Genomic DNA, 12989 nt, shown 5'->3' on the forward strand with positions numbered 1-12989 from the left:
CAGAAAATGAAGTTTAATTCATTGGAGAACTTATCTTTAAAAAAAATGAACACAGAGGGTTTTGTTTTTTTCTTTTTACACATAAATGTTATCGATACAGCCTTGAGACATATGTAAGGTCAACTCTCAACCTGTATTTTAAGGTTAATGTCCTGCATCAACTCCCTCCTTGTCATCTTTGTTTCAACATCAGTCCAGTTCCTGCCTGCAGGCTCAGATAAGCTTAAACTTTATGAAGGACTCAGCTGGGTCAGAGTTCTGTCTCCACCTGGTGGTTTGGTGGTTGATAAGGCTTCATGTGCAAGTGTGCCCTGTAGCTAAGCTCTAGCACTGCTACTGTAGAAACGAAAACCTGTGGGAGGACTTCAACAACTGACGGTCCAGTGAGTAGGTTTTGCAGTGGTATTTGCATCCTGTGCGTGCGTCTGACTCTGCACACACCTCTCAGAAGTTAGAGCCACTCATTAACCACACACAGCGTGCTGAGGGGGGGAAAGTATGCCAGGCTTCTGTTTGTTTCTATATGAAGAGCTCATTTGCAAGAACAGATAACTCCATCTGCACAAACCTTCAGAAAACTCACTTTTCCATCGTCTACCTGATACAATATCAGTCAAACTTAAGTTATCTCTATTTTTGTCATGTTATTGCTACTGAGTCAAATCTACTCAACTTCAGATTGACTGATATTATCTCAAACAAACAACAGAAAAATACGTTTTTTGAAAACCTACAAGAGTTGAGTTATCTGTTTTTGTAAATGAACACTTCAAATGTTTCTTTTGTCATGGGCAAAAAGAGCTGTATGATTTTACTGTCTAGTGAGTTGCAATGGTTCTAGAGGAAATGAAATGAATGAATGAAATGAAAAATACTTTATTTATCCCAGAAGGGAAATTCAATTTTATAAAAGCTCACTTTTTTTTTTAAAAAATGTATTTGTAATAATGATTACATTTTTTAAAATCAATATAACATATATTATATACAACAATAATAATCATTCAGTCAGTTGGATTTTTTTTTTTTTTTGATGAGATGAAATGAGGCATACGTTATGTTATTTCACTAAGACTATACAATGTACATGCATATTCACATCACTTTGGCTTACCAGTGAATGTTTTTAATTGATTCAATGATTTACAGGAATTATTCAACTAGCAATTCATCATTACTCTCCTTAATCTGAGCATTTAACTCAGTAAGACCTTTCAAACATCAGCACTGAACCAAGAGAAATGCTCAAATACAGCTTAAAGCAGATAGGATTTGATGCAACACGGTTTACATTTTGACTTTTACATTTGAAACATAACATTTCATGAACAGAATGAAAACTTACAAATGCTAAGTGGAGATTTGATAAAGTCAGATGTTACCTGATGGGATCACTGTCAACTCCGCAGCTGGTTCATCATTACAGAAGTATCGTCCTGAGTCTGAGACAGACGCTCTGATAATGAACAGTGACTTATCTGCAAATGAACTGTAATGTTTAAGCGGATCATTAATATGCTTTGTGCTCCATTCACCATGAGCTGTAAGTATATTAACTCTAACTCCTTTGCTCTCTCTGCTCCACATCACTCTTCCCTGTACAGAGCGATGACATTGCAGAATGACCATCTGCTTCTCTGCAACTACTTCACGGATTAAACCTGTAAAACACAAAAAGTCACCATTTGAACGACGATGAATATGCTCTTATTTGTTGGTGTTTTTACACCACTGACAGACTTGAAGTTTTTTGTGTAAGATATTTTAATAACCTACATATTTTCTGTAATTGCTTTTTCATTTTTTCATGGTAAGAAATAAACGATGCAACCTTTATAAGGTAATGAATTCATCTGTTGTCAGTCTCTTGTTTTTCCTGTTTAGAAAAATATTAATAAGAAAACAGAAACTATCTTCCACAGTGAAAATATTTTGAGTTTTATGTCTTTTTGTGCTGCCACGCGTCCGTGGTGATAGCTCAAACAGCACACATGTTGGTGAAAACTTAAAGTCAGTAAGCGATGATGTGACCTCATGATCTGTGACAATAAAGATGCTAAAAATTAGAAAACAACAGAAGCAAGCTATCATTGTTTAAAAGACTCCCACAAAATCACAAATTAATCTTCCAGAGGAGCTCAAGTATTATTAAGAGGAACCACTTCAGCTTCGACTTCATTCAAGTCAGGTATTGGACTTCAATCCCCACTTTTTTTTTCATTTTATGAAACAGGAAATGGTTAGGAATAATAATTTGTATAAGTGTGAAAGGTTCTTACCTGCAGTGACATTAGAGCCCAGAACAAAGGCTAACAGGCAGCTGTAGAGATTCACCCTCATCCTCACACAGACTGAGATGATTCAGAATAACATCTGACTTTAGCTTTCATTGTGGCTTGAGAACAGGAACTCTGTGGTCAGATATGGCAGTTTTTAAAACAGGAAAGCAGCTTACCCTTCAAGCTACAGCCTTCAAAGTGATCACTAGCTAACACAGTTGTTTTGTGCAGTTCCAGCGGTTGTTTGTTTCTTCATTTTCTACGGCTGAGCAGAAGTTGGAAGGCAGGGAGACATTAAAAATCAGCGAGATATCTGATAATCAGTCCTGGTACAAAACACAATAATATTGCCCACTAACATACTGTGAAAACACTACTTGCATATACAGAACATGATGCATCTTTGTTCTTGTTTTGTATAATATTCCTTCTTGACATGACTTTGTTGGTGGTCAGACATGTGTTTTCCAGTGTAGGTGCAGTTGTTGTTGCTGTTGGTGCTTTTTCCATCCTTCTGAGGAAAAGGTCAAACATACAGGGCAATTTTTGTTTATTTATTTTAAATAGCTCGGACCTTAAGCCGCTCGAATGCAGCACATCCTGTGTTCTCACAGGACACTTACTGAACATTGAACTTGTGGGTAGCTGGAGACGAAGGATTGGGTTGTTGTGGCCAAACAACACAAGCGTAGTTACTGCACTGTGAGCAGGTGCACAACACATTGGGTCGCCACATGCCACAGCTCAGGTCATTTGAATGTTCTTTCTCACCTCAAAAACAAACACCAGCAGTAAGTATATTTACACACTGTTTGCACTGTATTCATTTTAAATATAAGACGTATCATCTATTTAAGTATCTATAGGTATTTAAGAAAAAAATATTCATCAATTTTACTGTTTTGTGCTTCCACTTACATCTATGACAAACGCACATTTTTGGAAATTTTGAGGGGGTGAGCATCATATGGACTGATATTTGGAAGAATTCAACACTTCATATGCGTTAATAGTCTAATTTGACTGGATTTTGAGTGTGTTTTTGTAACATACCCTGCTATGGAAACTCCTGAGTAATGAACTCTGTAAAGGTAAAAAAAATATACACATATATAAAAAAGGCCCTTTTTTGAGTACAAAATCAGCATGATCTCAATTAATTATGAACAGATTTTAATTTCTTTTCCCCTTTTTTCTGATGATAAATATATGAAGTAGTAACACAGACTATAGCATTATATTGGGAATAGCCTTGATGTAATTAAACAATATTTTTTTGCCCCAAACAGGGGTACCTCTGATTAGCAAAAAATAATTCTTTGCCCTGAATGCAGCACATGCAAGACTCTATGTAGTGTTTTAGGTTTCACATTCACCTGCTTTGTTTGTCTGTAGTTTTGAATTTAAAGTACTGCTTTTCTCTTTGACTTTATGATCAGTGTTTGATTAATTTAATGTTTTAGTATTATAATCTGTTTAAACTTACTCTTAGACTTTCTTGGTGTGACTTTGGTTCTGTTGACAGTCATGTCTGTATGGTGTATGTCACTGGTGCTTCTGTTTGTCTTGTTTCAGTCAAGCTTCTTGCAAGCCTGACTTTTTTCCTTTTTTTTTTTTTTAAAGACAGGAGTGGAATTTAACAGCTGTATGCATCCCTAATCCCACTTTTGAGGGTGCTACTATATATGTGGGATAACTTTTAAACCAACAAGAAGGCTGAGCAGATGAATTTGGAACTTAGATGTACTTGGTTCATCGTGTAACTGCATCTGTGCAGCTTCAAACAGCCATTTACTCAGTAGATGGCGCTCTGCTCTTCCTCCAAATAAACAACAGGACCACAAACCTGCTGCAGCTCTCTCTCTCTCTCATCACCTGGTTAAACATTCACTCTGCAGTGCACAGCACCTGCCTCATCCTCAGGGGAACTTTAATTGATTTAGAGAGCAGCTCCTTTCGAGGTGCAGGCTGCTGGCAGTGTTTCAGTTTGTCCTCATTCACCCCTCCGCTGTTATGTAATGACTCCCACTCTCCACCCCACCAAAAATAACATTAGAAATAACAGCCCCGGCAGCAGAAGAGTCTACCTTAATAACTTAGAGCATTGGTTTGTTTGTTTGTGTAAAGGAGTTTCTTTCAGATTCGCCTACAGGCATAAATAACACGGTGTTTGTAATATCCAATGCTTGAATCAACGTGATTTTCACAAAACTATTTTTTTTTTGCTCTGGTAACCAATGATTGGCTCAAGTACCTGTCAATTTCAAAAACCCTTTGCGGTTATTGGGTACTTTGGCCTGTCAATCAAAACGCAGCCGTTCGATTGGTCCAAATCACCTTTAAAACCCTGTCCCCTCCGCAATATGGTCCTTACTTCCCCAATAGCACTCTCCGAACGATCCTATTGGGTATGTGTGTCGTCAATCACACGTATCTTCGTGGTTATTGGCTGCTCTGCCAGGAGTGGGCGGCAACTTACTGAAAAAAAAACGCGTTTCCTCGTCTGTCATATGCGAAAGCGAAGGAAAGGGAAGGACCCGCAGCCTGACTAGAGACACGAACAGAATATAAATATCACGCCGCCACAAAGGAAATCCCCCTTCAGGTTGAATTATAAATGATTTCGGATCCTAATCTTCCTCAGCTACCTTGATGCGGAAGCCAGAGGCGGTGTTTTTCTGTGTTTGCCTCGCTAGCAGTTATCTCGTCGCAGCCTCCTGCTCTCCAAACGCACCGCCTTTGTGGCGATGAGCACGGATCTCCTCTCTGATTTGGACAGCCGCTTCTTCGCTGATAACCTCCTGACCAGCGAAGACTGGGGTGAGTTCACGTTTAAAGCGTTTATTAGCGACAACAAACGCGTATTTAGCGACGCAGAGCTAGCCTGGTGCGACAGCGGGCGTGGGGATGAGCCGAGCCGAGGCGAGGGGCGTCTTTAGCGGTTATTTTTCTGCCTGTAATGGCTAAAAAAATGCACTTAACATCGTTTATTTGGGGTTTTATTTGTTTATTTGTATTTGTATATTTTTTATTTCGTGTTTAATTATGTGTGAGATGCGAGCTGCATGAGGTCACAGTGTTAATGTGCTTCCTCGGTCAGCAGACCCGGACATGCCGGTTTATCTTTAACACGGCGGGTGGAAACGTGATTACACATTAATACAACCGCGTGGCTGCTTCTCTCTCTGTGAAAAACCCTCATTTTAAGGGCTTGTGTTGACATATGTTCACTTAAAACTCATGTCATGGTTCCCTTAGTGAAACATGGTTTGTAGCTGGTGTGATAGTTATTTTTTTGAACCCCCCCAGTAAACATCCTGTCATCCAGGAACCAAGCAGCACTTTACAGCTAATTCATTTTTAATGTATGTGACCACAAACTGAATCACAAGAAGAAGGAACAGATGTGAATGAAACAGATCAGGCTCCATGAAGCACCTCTGTGTTTTTGTTTTTGGAATTTCTGTGAAGCACAAATCACAAGTCAGGCATTATTTATTTACTTGTCAAAGCTATGGAGCAACACTTTGAATGATTTTTTTTTTTAAATCAATAAAAAAATTCCCTGGTCCGCCCTTTTTTCCTGGGTGGATACACACACCAGTAAAGTTTTTTTTGCAGCATTTTTTTTTTTTTTTTAGTATTATTTGTCAGAGATAGGGAGCTTGTTATTGTACAGATGTACAGGACTACACATGGCTACAATTAAACAAATATTAATGATGTGTGCATTTAAAAAAATGCCCATTTTCTCTTCATACCAGCCTCAAATCTTGATATTTGTTAATCTCTCCATTTTGTTTATTATTGTATCCCAGATTGTCAGTTTTTGACTGCGACTCAGACGAAATTAAGCAATTTGAGCATGTTAACTTGTAAATTAGTTGAGTGGCTGATTAAATTCATTCACAACTGTTTTGATAGTTGATTATTAGGTTTGAGTCATTTTTAAAGGGAAAAAAAGTGTAATTTCTCTGCTTATAGCTTCCTAAAACTGAATATTTTCAGGGTTATTTCCCTCTACATGACAGTAACCTGAATACCTTTATTCTTATTATAAGTTATTTTACAATTTCCAGACATTTTATTGACAAAGCAACACTTTGTCTTCTGATAATAATCTTAGATCTCAGGACACATATGAGCGGTCGATCCCAGCGAGAAGCTTTTTGCTTAAGACTCCAAGTAACAAAAGTTGTTTTGTTTTTTTTAATCCAATTTATTATTTCAGTCATTCAGGTGTCAAAAACTCATCTATGTAGGAAAAAATCTATCTTTAAAAATGAGGAGAAGCTGGTGTCTGTCAATTACAAAATGCTCATGATCCTGGACAATAAATGATTAATTCAAGCTATGCAGCATTAAAGTTGATCAATAATTATTGTTGGTTTGAGACTAAAGCATGCAATAATTGAAAGCTTTGTGATTGTTGTCATGTGAGAAACAACCAGTTAAATGTTGCAGGGTTTACCATTCAGCACTCCTTTAAAATTTTCAGTAAATTTGAGCGGCAAACAGAGAGATTAAAGAGATTTAGCATTTTCCCCACCCTGCTGCTGGTCTCCTGCCGTCAGGCAATAAACTCGATTAGATTAGATAAAACTTTAATGATCACCATGAGAGAAGTGGGTCAGTGGCGAGAGCTGATACAGAGTGGAGTTTACAACAAAATAAAGCAGTAAAAATGGTTGGTATAAACCATTAAACAAGTTAGCTTTTACTTTTCTAGAACTTTTAATTGAAAGGCTGCTCTTGTTCTCTCTTTATACGTCAGTCAGCAGATTCTAACTATTTTCTGATTGTCCGCAGCAATAGAAGAAACGATTAGAAACACACAGAAGAGCTTTTTAACACTGTTTTTAATTAGAAACATCCAGCTCTAGAAGATTTGTTTCACGCTGAAAGGTGTTTTTATTTGGCACTTATGGTTCTTATACAATACAAAGATTGGATTTTGTTTGACATTTGTACTTAATTGCAGAGGTGCTGCTATGATTACTTTATTTAGTTAAATTATTTGGCTCATGTTTTGTCGGAAAACAGTGGAAACTATTAATTTCAATGTCTCAGATCACATGTTTATGTCTACATAACAATGCAGAATCTAAACATTTTTAGGTTCAAAACAGCAAATTCTCTTATTTTAGAGCCTCAGACTGTCAAATACTTGCTTGTTTTTGTTTAAAAAAAGAAACAATCCTGATTACTATCTTTTTAATCACCTGTTAAAGGTTTGGTTATTTGGTTTTAGGATGTAAACAAGGATGGTCTTATTATTACTTTAATGTATTTATATCAGAATGATGTGCTCACTGGTGTGTAGGATTTATAAAATGTGAAAATATGCACAGAGTGAATTTTGGCTGATAAAAATGACATGAAACCCAGACTCTCTACGACCGCACGCAATAAAATGCTCCAGTGTTTGTTTCAGTTTCAAAGTCCAGAGCCGTGTTGCTCATCAAAATGCGCAGTGCATCATGGGAGAAGTAATGGCACAAACCACCCTGTTCACTTCCTGGAAATAAATTAATGAGTTCACACCATCGGCAGCCTGAGTTTAGCATGTGTTAAGGCGACATGATGATGCTGGATAAGATTGGACATATTTTACTAACATCTATGTACATTTATAAGTTGTTGATACTGGTTCGATGACATTTTGTCCTTTAGGGTTGGTTGTGCAGCTGCAAAAGATAAACAACACAATCGATAGTGTTCATTGTACTTTATAATCAGTTAAATACATCTCTTAATGTTTTGTCGACGCGATGCAGTTACCTGAACATGTTGAATGGCTGAATATATTTTAAAAGAACTATCCTGTTGCAAATATAGCATTTTGCAGTTATTTAACAGACGTCTGAATATTTACGCCGTCCATCATGTTTGGTAACAGCGCTGAGTTTTCATATCATCAGTCTTTTGTTTTGTTGCTGATGTTTGTAGTTCAGTTAGTTGACAAACCACAGCTTTTCTATTCTTCCCAAACTGGAGCTGTCAGAACTCATCACTACCTCCATGTCAGTGGGATGTTTTACTGTGAAAGCATTTGTGATTAGTACAGCACCAATCACCCAATCAGTCATTTCATCCATCAACAGAAAACCTGTGAGAGACATGTTTCCTCATTTTCTAACATTTGATCAACTTAGCAAGTCATTGCTTCTCAAAAAGCAAAACCGATCATTAGGAGTTGCAGCCCTTTTTATCTGGAAATTGTCCCATCTATTCAGGTCACCTGGGTCTCTAAGTGAAGCCTGAAAATATCACAGCCCAAATTAAATCAGCTGAAAATCTGCTCTTTAATTTCCTGATTAATCGTTTGGTCTCTAAAGCATTAAAGGACTGAAAATCCATCACAGCTCACTGGAGCTTGAGGGGATGTTTTTACTTCATCTCCAGCACCAAAAGAAACTCAGTTTACACCTGTGGAATAAGAAAAAGCCAAAAAAAAGTCTCCTAATTCAGAACCTAAAGGTTTGCCAAATTCTTTGTACTGAAAAGTTACATAAGTTAATAGTCAGTTATTAAAATAGTTGCTGATTGATTTTCTACACTGAACATATCATGTTTCCGTGAATATTATTCAATTTCCATCAATTCTCAGTTTCAGCTTCGACACTGTGAAAGATGTACAGCATTTCTTTGTGCTGTGTAATGTAATATTATTGGGGTTTGAACTCTTGTATGACCTGCAACTGAACAAGAATTTAGGAGGCTCAGTTGTGAATAACGAAAATTGTCATTTGACTGCAAGTAGTGCTTGTGATTTCCCTGTAAAAAATGTCCATCTGTTTATTTCAGTTTGACGCTGGTTTGTTCTAATTGAGATGCACAGAAAGCGAGATGTTTTAAGTCACCACTGAAACTTGATCTACAGCTGATTTGCATTTCAGGGATGCAAATTGAATCCTGTTTTTGTTCAGCTGCTGTTGCTGTCTCGAAAACCTGTCGCAGTTTGACGTTGTTCTGTTGTCAGACCTGTTATTTTTCTCTGCTCACTGCTCGTGTTTAATCCTTGTGTCTTCTGCAGATGCCTGCCTGTACCAGTGTGAGAGTATGGAGGAGGGAGAGGACGGAGACTTCAGCCGTGGGCTGAAATACGACGCATCGGTACGGATACAAAAGACAGAGTCTCTGCTCTCAGCTCAGAGTGAAACTGAAACTCGGCATGCAAACACTTTCACACAGTCTGCAGGAAAGTTCACTCTATAATTCTGACAGTTACTGACACTTCAGGACTCCACTTTTGGCACTGCTGCTACAGTGACAGCTGAACATTTTCAGCCCTGCAATTTCTGTCACTGTCATGAAAAAAATAGGATGAACTGAAGTTCTCATCGTGTGTGTTATTTGATTGCATTAAGCCACTTCAAGAAAAAGTCAGGAGAGGGTTGTGGTTCAGCATTAACATTCATTTTGGGAAATAACTCAACAAGTTAAAGATAAATTGCAGTGAAATCCCTTCAATGAATTAAGAGAAGATAACAAAAAGCACAAAGTGCCCTGCAAAGTCCAACACAAACTGAAGAGAGCTGATGCAAATCTTACAGTGTTAAAGAGTTCAGTTCCACTAGAGGAATAAGGGTTTAAAATGAGGAAGCTTTAACTGATATACTACAATGAACGTGTGTCAGAAAACAGTGTGAAGACGTCATGAAATAAGGTGTCATGGAGGACGAACGTAGAGAGAATTATCAGGTGATTTTTCCCATTGTTGTGAAGTGTTGTAGTGAGTTTATGCTCTGTGTAAGCTGTCTGGTCCTTAAATTTCTAAAGAACTGTTTTCTAAGAAATCTGTTTCTGATTCACTCTCAGAAATAAGAAGTTGTTTCAGATTAAAAGCTCAGAAAGGCCTCAATGTGCACAGCAACAAGACAATTAAAGTTAAGGACACACATTTTAAAGAGGACATATATCTTGCACAAAACTCCATTCACCACAGAAAAAAGACAAACACTGGCAAAAAGTTCTGTTTGTTGCGAACTACCTCAATGTTTTTTGTGGTATAAAATCTGGATGATTAAATAATTTACGTCCAGATAATTTAAAATTTCTTTTGGTCTGAAAGCTGATCTACTACCATGAATTAAAACGCATCTTTTCACACAAACAATGTAATATATTTGGAATAATTAGCTTGCTGCACAATAATGACACACAGCTGCACTTCCACGTGCTGCTGTTGTTGTCCAGTATGTGCAGCATCTGTGTTCACTGCATCGCGCTTTCAGAAGTTTTAAGTATCAGTTCTTGGACCAGAGGTGGAACACCGAAAGTTAAGCCGCTTTAGACTTGAAAGAATTTGTGCGCCTTCCACATTAGTCCTGTTCCTTATATGCTCACTGTGTTGGCAGCAGAGTGAATCAGGTTTTCTAACCAGCAGCAGATACAGGTGATGGGTCAGAGGACAATCAGGCTGATTGTGTCGGTTGGCTGAGTGAAGCAGATGTGCAAACGCACACAGGTTGACTGATCCCGCAGTCGATTTTCCTTCTCACTTCCTCTCTTTTCCCTCCACTCCGTCTCTCTCTCTGTTCAACCTCTCGCAGTTCGACAACGACCTCGTGCTCACCCTCGATCCCGACAACCCCACGTCGCCATGGCAACACCTCGACGACAACCTTCTCACAGGTACAGCTCACCGGCGGCAACTTGAAACCGCCTCAGTCAGCGTTTTGTTTTCACGCGTCTCTGAAACATGAGACGCTTCGTCCTCGTTGCTGCCTCCTCAGCTGCTGGTGCAAAACGTGCTGTTTGCAGGTGTTTTTACCAGAGTTTCAATCCTTACATCCACAAGGCCTACCATTTATGTTTTCTAAATTGTATTTTATTTCATTTTTGTCCTTGCATGGAGCGCGTATGGTCAAAATCCCAGACAAGGAGTGAAAAAAGTGTGTTTTTAATGACTTATTTCATTATCAATCAGTTTAACAGTTAATTAGAGAGAGCAACGTGTTTAATCCATATTGACGTGATATGATAAGTTGATTGCAGCACCATTACTGTAGTTATACTGTTTCGGGGTTTGGTGGCCTCTCCTCCTGCAGAAAGTAGTGAAATTCTTGAAGTCGAATTACTTTTGTGCATGTATATAGGTGAACCTATCTGCCAATATTCAAACCTTAAGTTAAACGTTTAGGTGAAGATTTAGCGCTGAATAACTTGTGATTCTCTGCTTGTTTGTGTTTCTTTGAAGGAGACGCTCCAGTGATAAAAAATGAAATGACAATAACACAGCCGTTACCGGTGGAAATGCGTAAGTTCACGTCGAGTGTCTTGAAATACATGTTATGCATGTTTTGTACCTTTCAAGCAGTTTTTTTTTTTACTGGTGTTTATTTTGTGTCCAGTGTTCCAGGTGAAAGCAGAGCCTCCCTCCCCGGCGTCCTCACTTGGCTCTGACTGTTCGGCATCATCACCAGACCCACAGGTGTGTGTTTCAAATGCGTATATGTCTACCTCTTGATGCATTTATTTATTGGCCTTGTCGATACCAGTATGCATCTTGCACCATATCAATAAAGGCGCCTTACTTTTTTCTGTCCTAGCAATGCCGTATTTAGTTCCTCTTTGTAAAAAAAAACATGTCAAGTTAAGATTGAGATCAAATGAATAATTCATGTCACTAAAAGATTTAAAGAACTGGATGACAGCAACACAACCCATTAAAGCACAACATGACGCCACAAATCTCGACTGTCTTTTCTCAGATCACAGTGAAAGGTGAAAACCCTCCGACTCCTCCGTACATGTACGGTGACGTGCTGTCGCCTCCGCTGGGCTCTATGGAGGTAACTGTGGCAACGACCGCCGTGCCCCCGCCACAGATTCCTGCAGTGACGCAGACGCCGCTAACAACACAAATCCCAGCAGTCATCAGTGGAATACAGACTCAGACAGCAGGTACCCAGGTTCAACCACTTGTGACAAATATGCATCATGATGGAGTTGTGGGTGTTTTCTTATTCCTGAACGCGTAGGATGTCCACTTCTGGGTCTTGTTAGCACTTAGCTGTAGTTTGGAGGAGCTGTGATGAGAGTCAGCAAGTGTAGAGTGCTCCTTGAAAGCAGTGAATGGCTTCTTTTGAATACAGTGCTCAGGTATCTCTCTCCTCCCCTCCTGAGATGTGATGTGAGAGCTGTCTGCACTGAGCCTGAATGGAAAACTCTCGACTTACCTGTTGATCTGCACCTGTTAACGTGTGCTGCCCAGAGACCCTGATGCAGCCCCTAAACACTACAAAGGGATTACTGTCACTGTCCCATGTGGTGTGGGAACTCCTCTAGAGGGAACAATGTAAAGCAGATTAAACGGCACAAAATAAACAGAGAGGCAGTAGAGGCTTCTGGTCACCTTGTATTAGCGTTAGCATTAGCATAGCTAACTATGTTGTCTACTGCAGGACAACAACTCACTTAGAAACTGATTCACAGCTCAATGAGAAATTAATGCAGTCCTATTTGTTTAGTGAACATATAGAGGAAGTTTTAGATCAGGGCTCCAGATTAACGCCATACACTGGTTGCACTGGTGCATCCAACAGTTCCAGTACGGCGCACTATGACATTTCACAACATTTTATAACACCTCATATAAACAGGGACAAAGGTTCAGGTAAAGGTTTTGTTCTTTTTCATCCAGATGATCTGAGACTTAAAGTGAGTCACAGGTAGCTCCTCCGTGGCTGTATTATATCCATCCAT

General features: G+C 38.8%; 1 protein-coding gene and 1 long non-coding RNA gene across 3 annotated transcripts in view; one reads left to right on the forward strand and one right to left on the reverse strand.

Annotated features, from left to right (window-relative positions):
- Window positions 1-1623: 1623 nt before the first annotated feature.
- Window positions 1624-4973, reverse strand: LOC103370622 (uncharacterized). Its single transcript, XR_520900.1, has 3 exons — window positions 4928-4973; window positions 2280-2411; window positions 1624-1661 (listed from the first exon to the last, which is right to left on the reverse strand). It is a non-coding gene; the product is annotated as an uncharacterized LOC103370622 (long non-coding RNA).
- Window positions 4801-12989, forward strand: part of atf6b (activating transcription factor 6 beta) — a 22599-nt gene continuing 14410 nt past the window's right edge. For both annotated transcript variants that reach the window (XM_008299739.1, XM_008299740.1), the window contains exons 1-6: window positions 4801-5099; window positions 9316-9395; window positions 10835-10916; window positions 11482-11541; window positions 11636-11715; window positions 11996-12188. In XM_008299739.1, coding sequence (XP_008297961.1) covers window positions 5027-5099; window positions 9316-9395; window positions 10835-10916; window positions 11482-11541; window positions 11636-11715; window positions 11996-12188 — 568 coding nt within the window. In that variant the 5' untranslated portion in view covers window positions 4801-5026. The remainder of the gene's footprint in view (window positions 5100-9315; window positions 9396-10834; window positions 10917-11481; window positions 11542-11635; window positions 11716-11995; window positions 12189-12989) is intronic.

Source organism: Stegastes partitus, unplaced genomic scaffold, assembly GCF_000690725.1.
Source record: "Stegastes partitus isolate 25-593 unplaced genomic scaffold, Stegastes_partitus-1.0.2 Scaffold1453, whole genome shotgun sequence".
Classification (NCBI taxonomy): Eukaryota; Metazoa; Chordata; class Actinopteri; family Pomacentridae; genus Stegastes; species Stegastes partitus.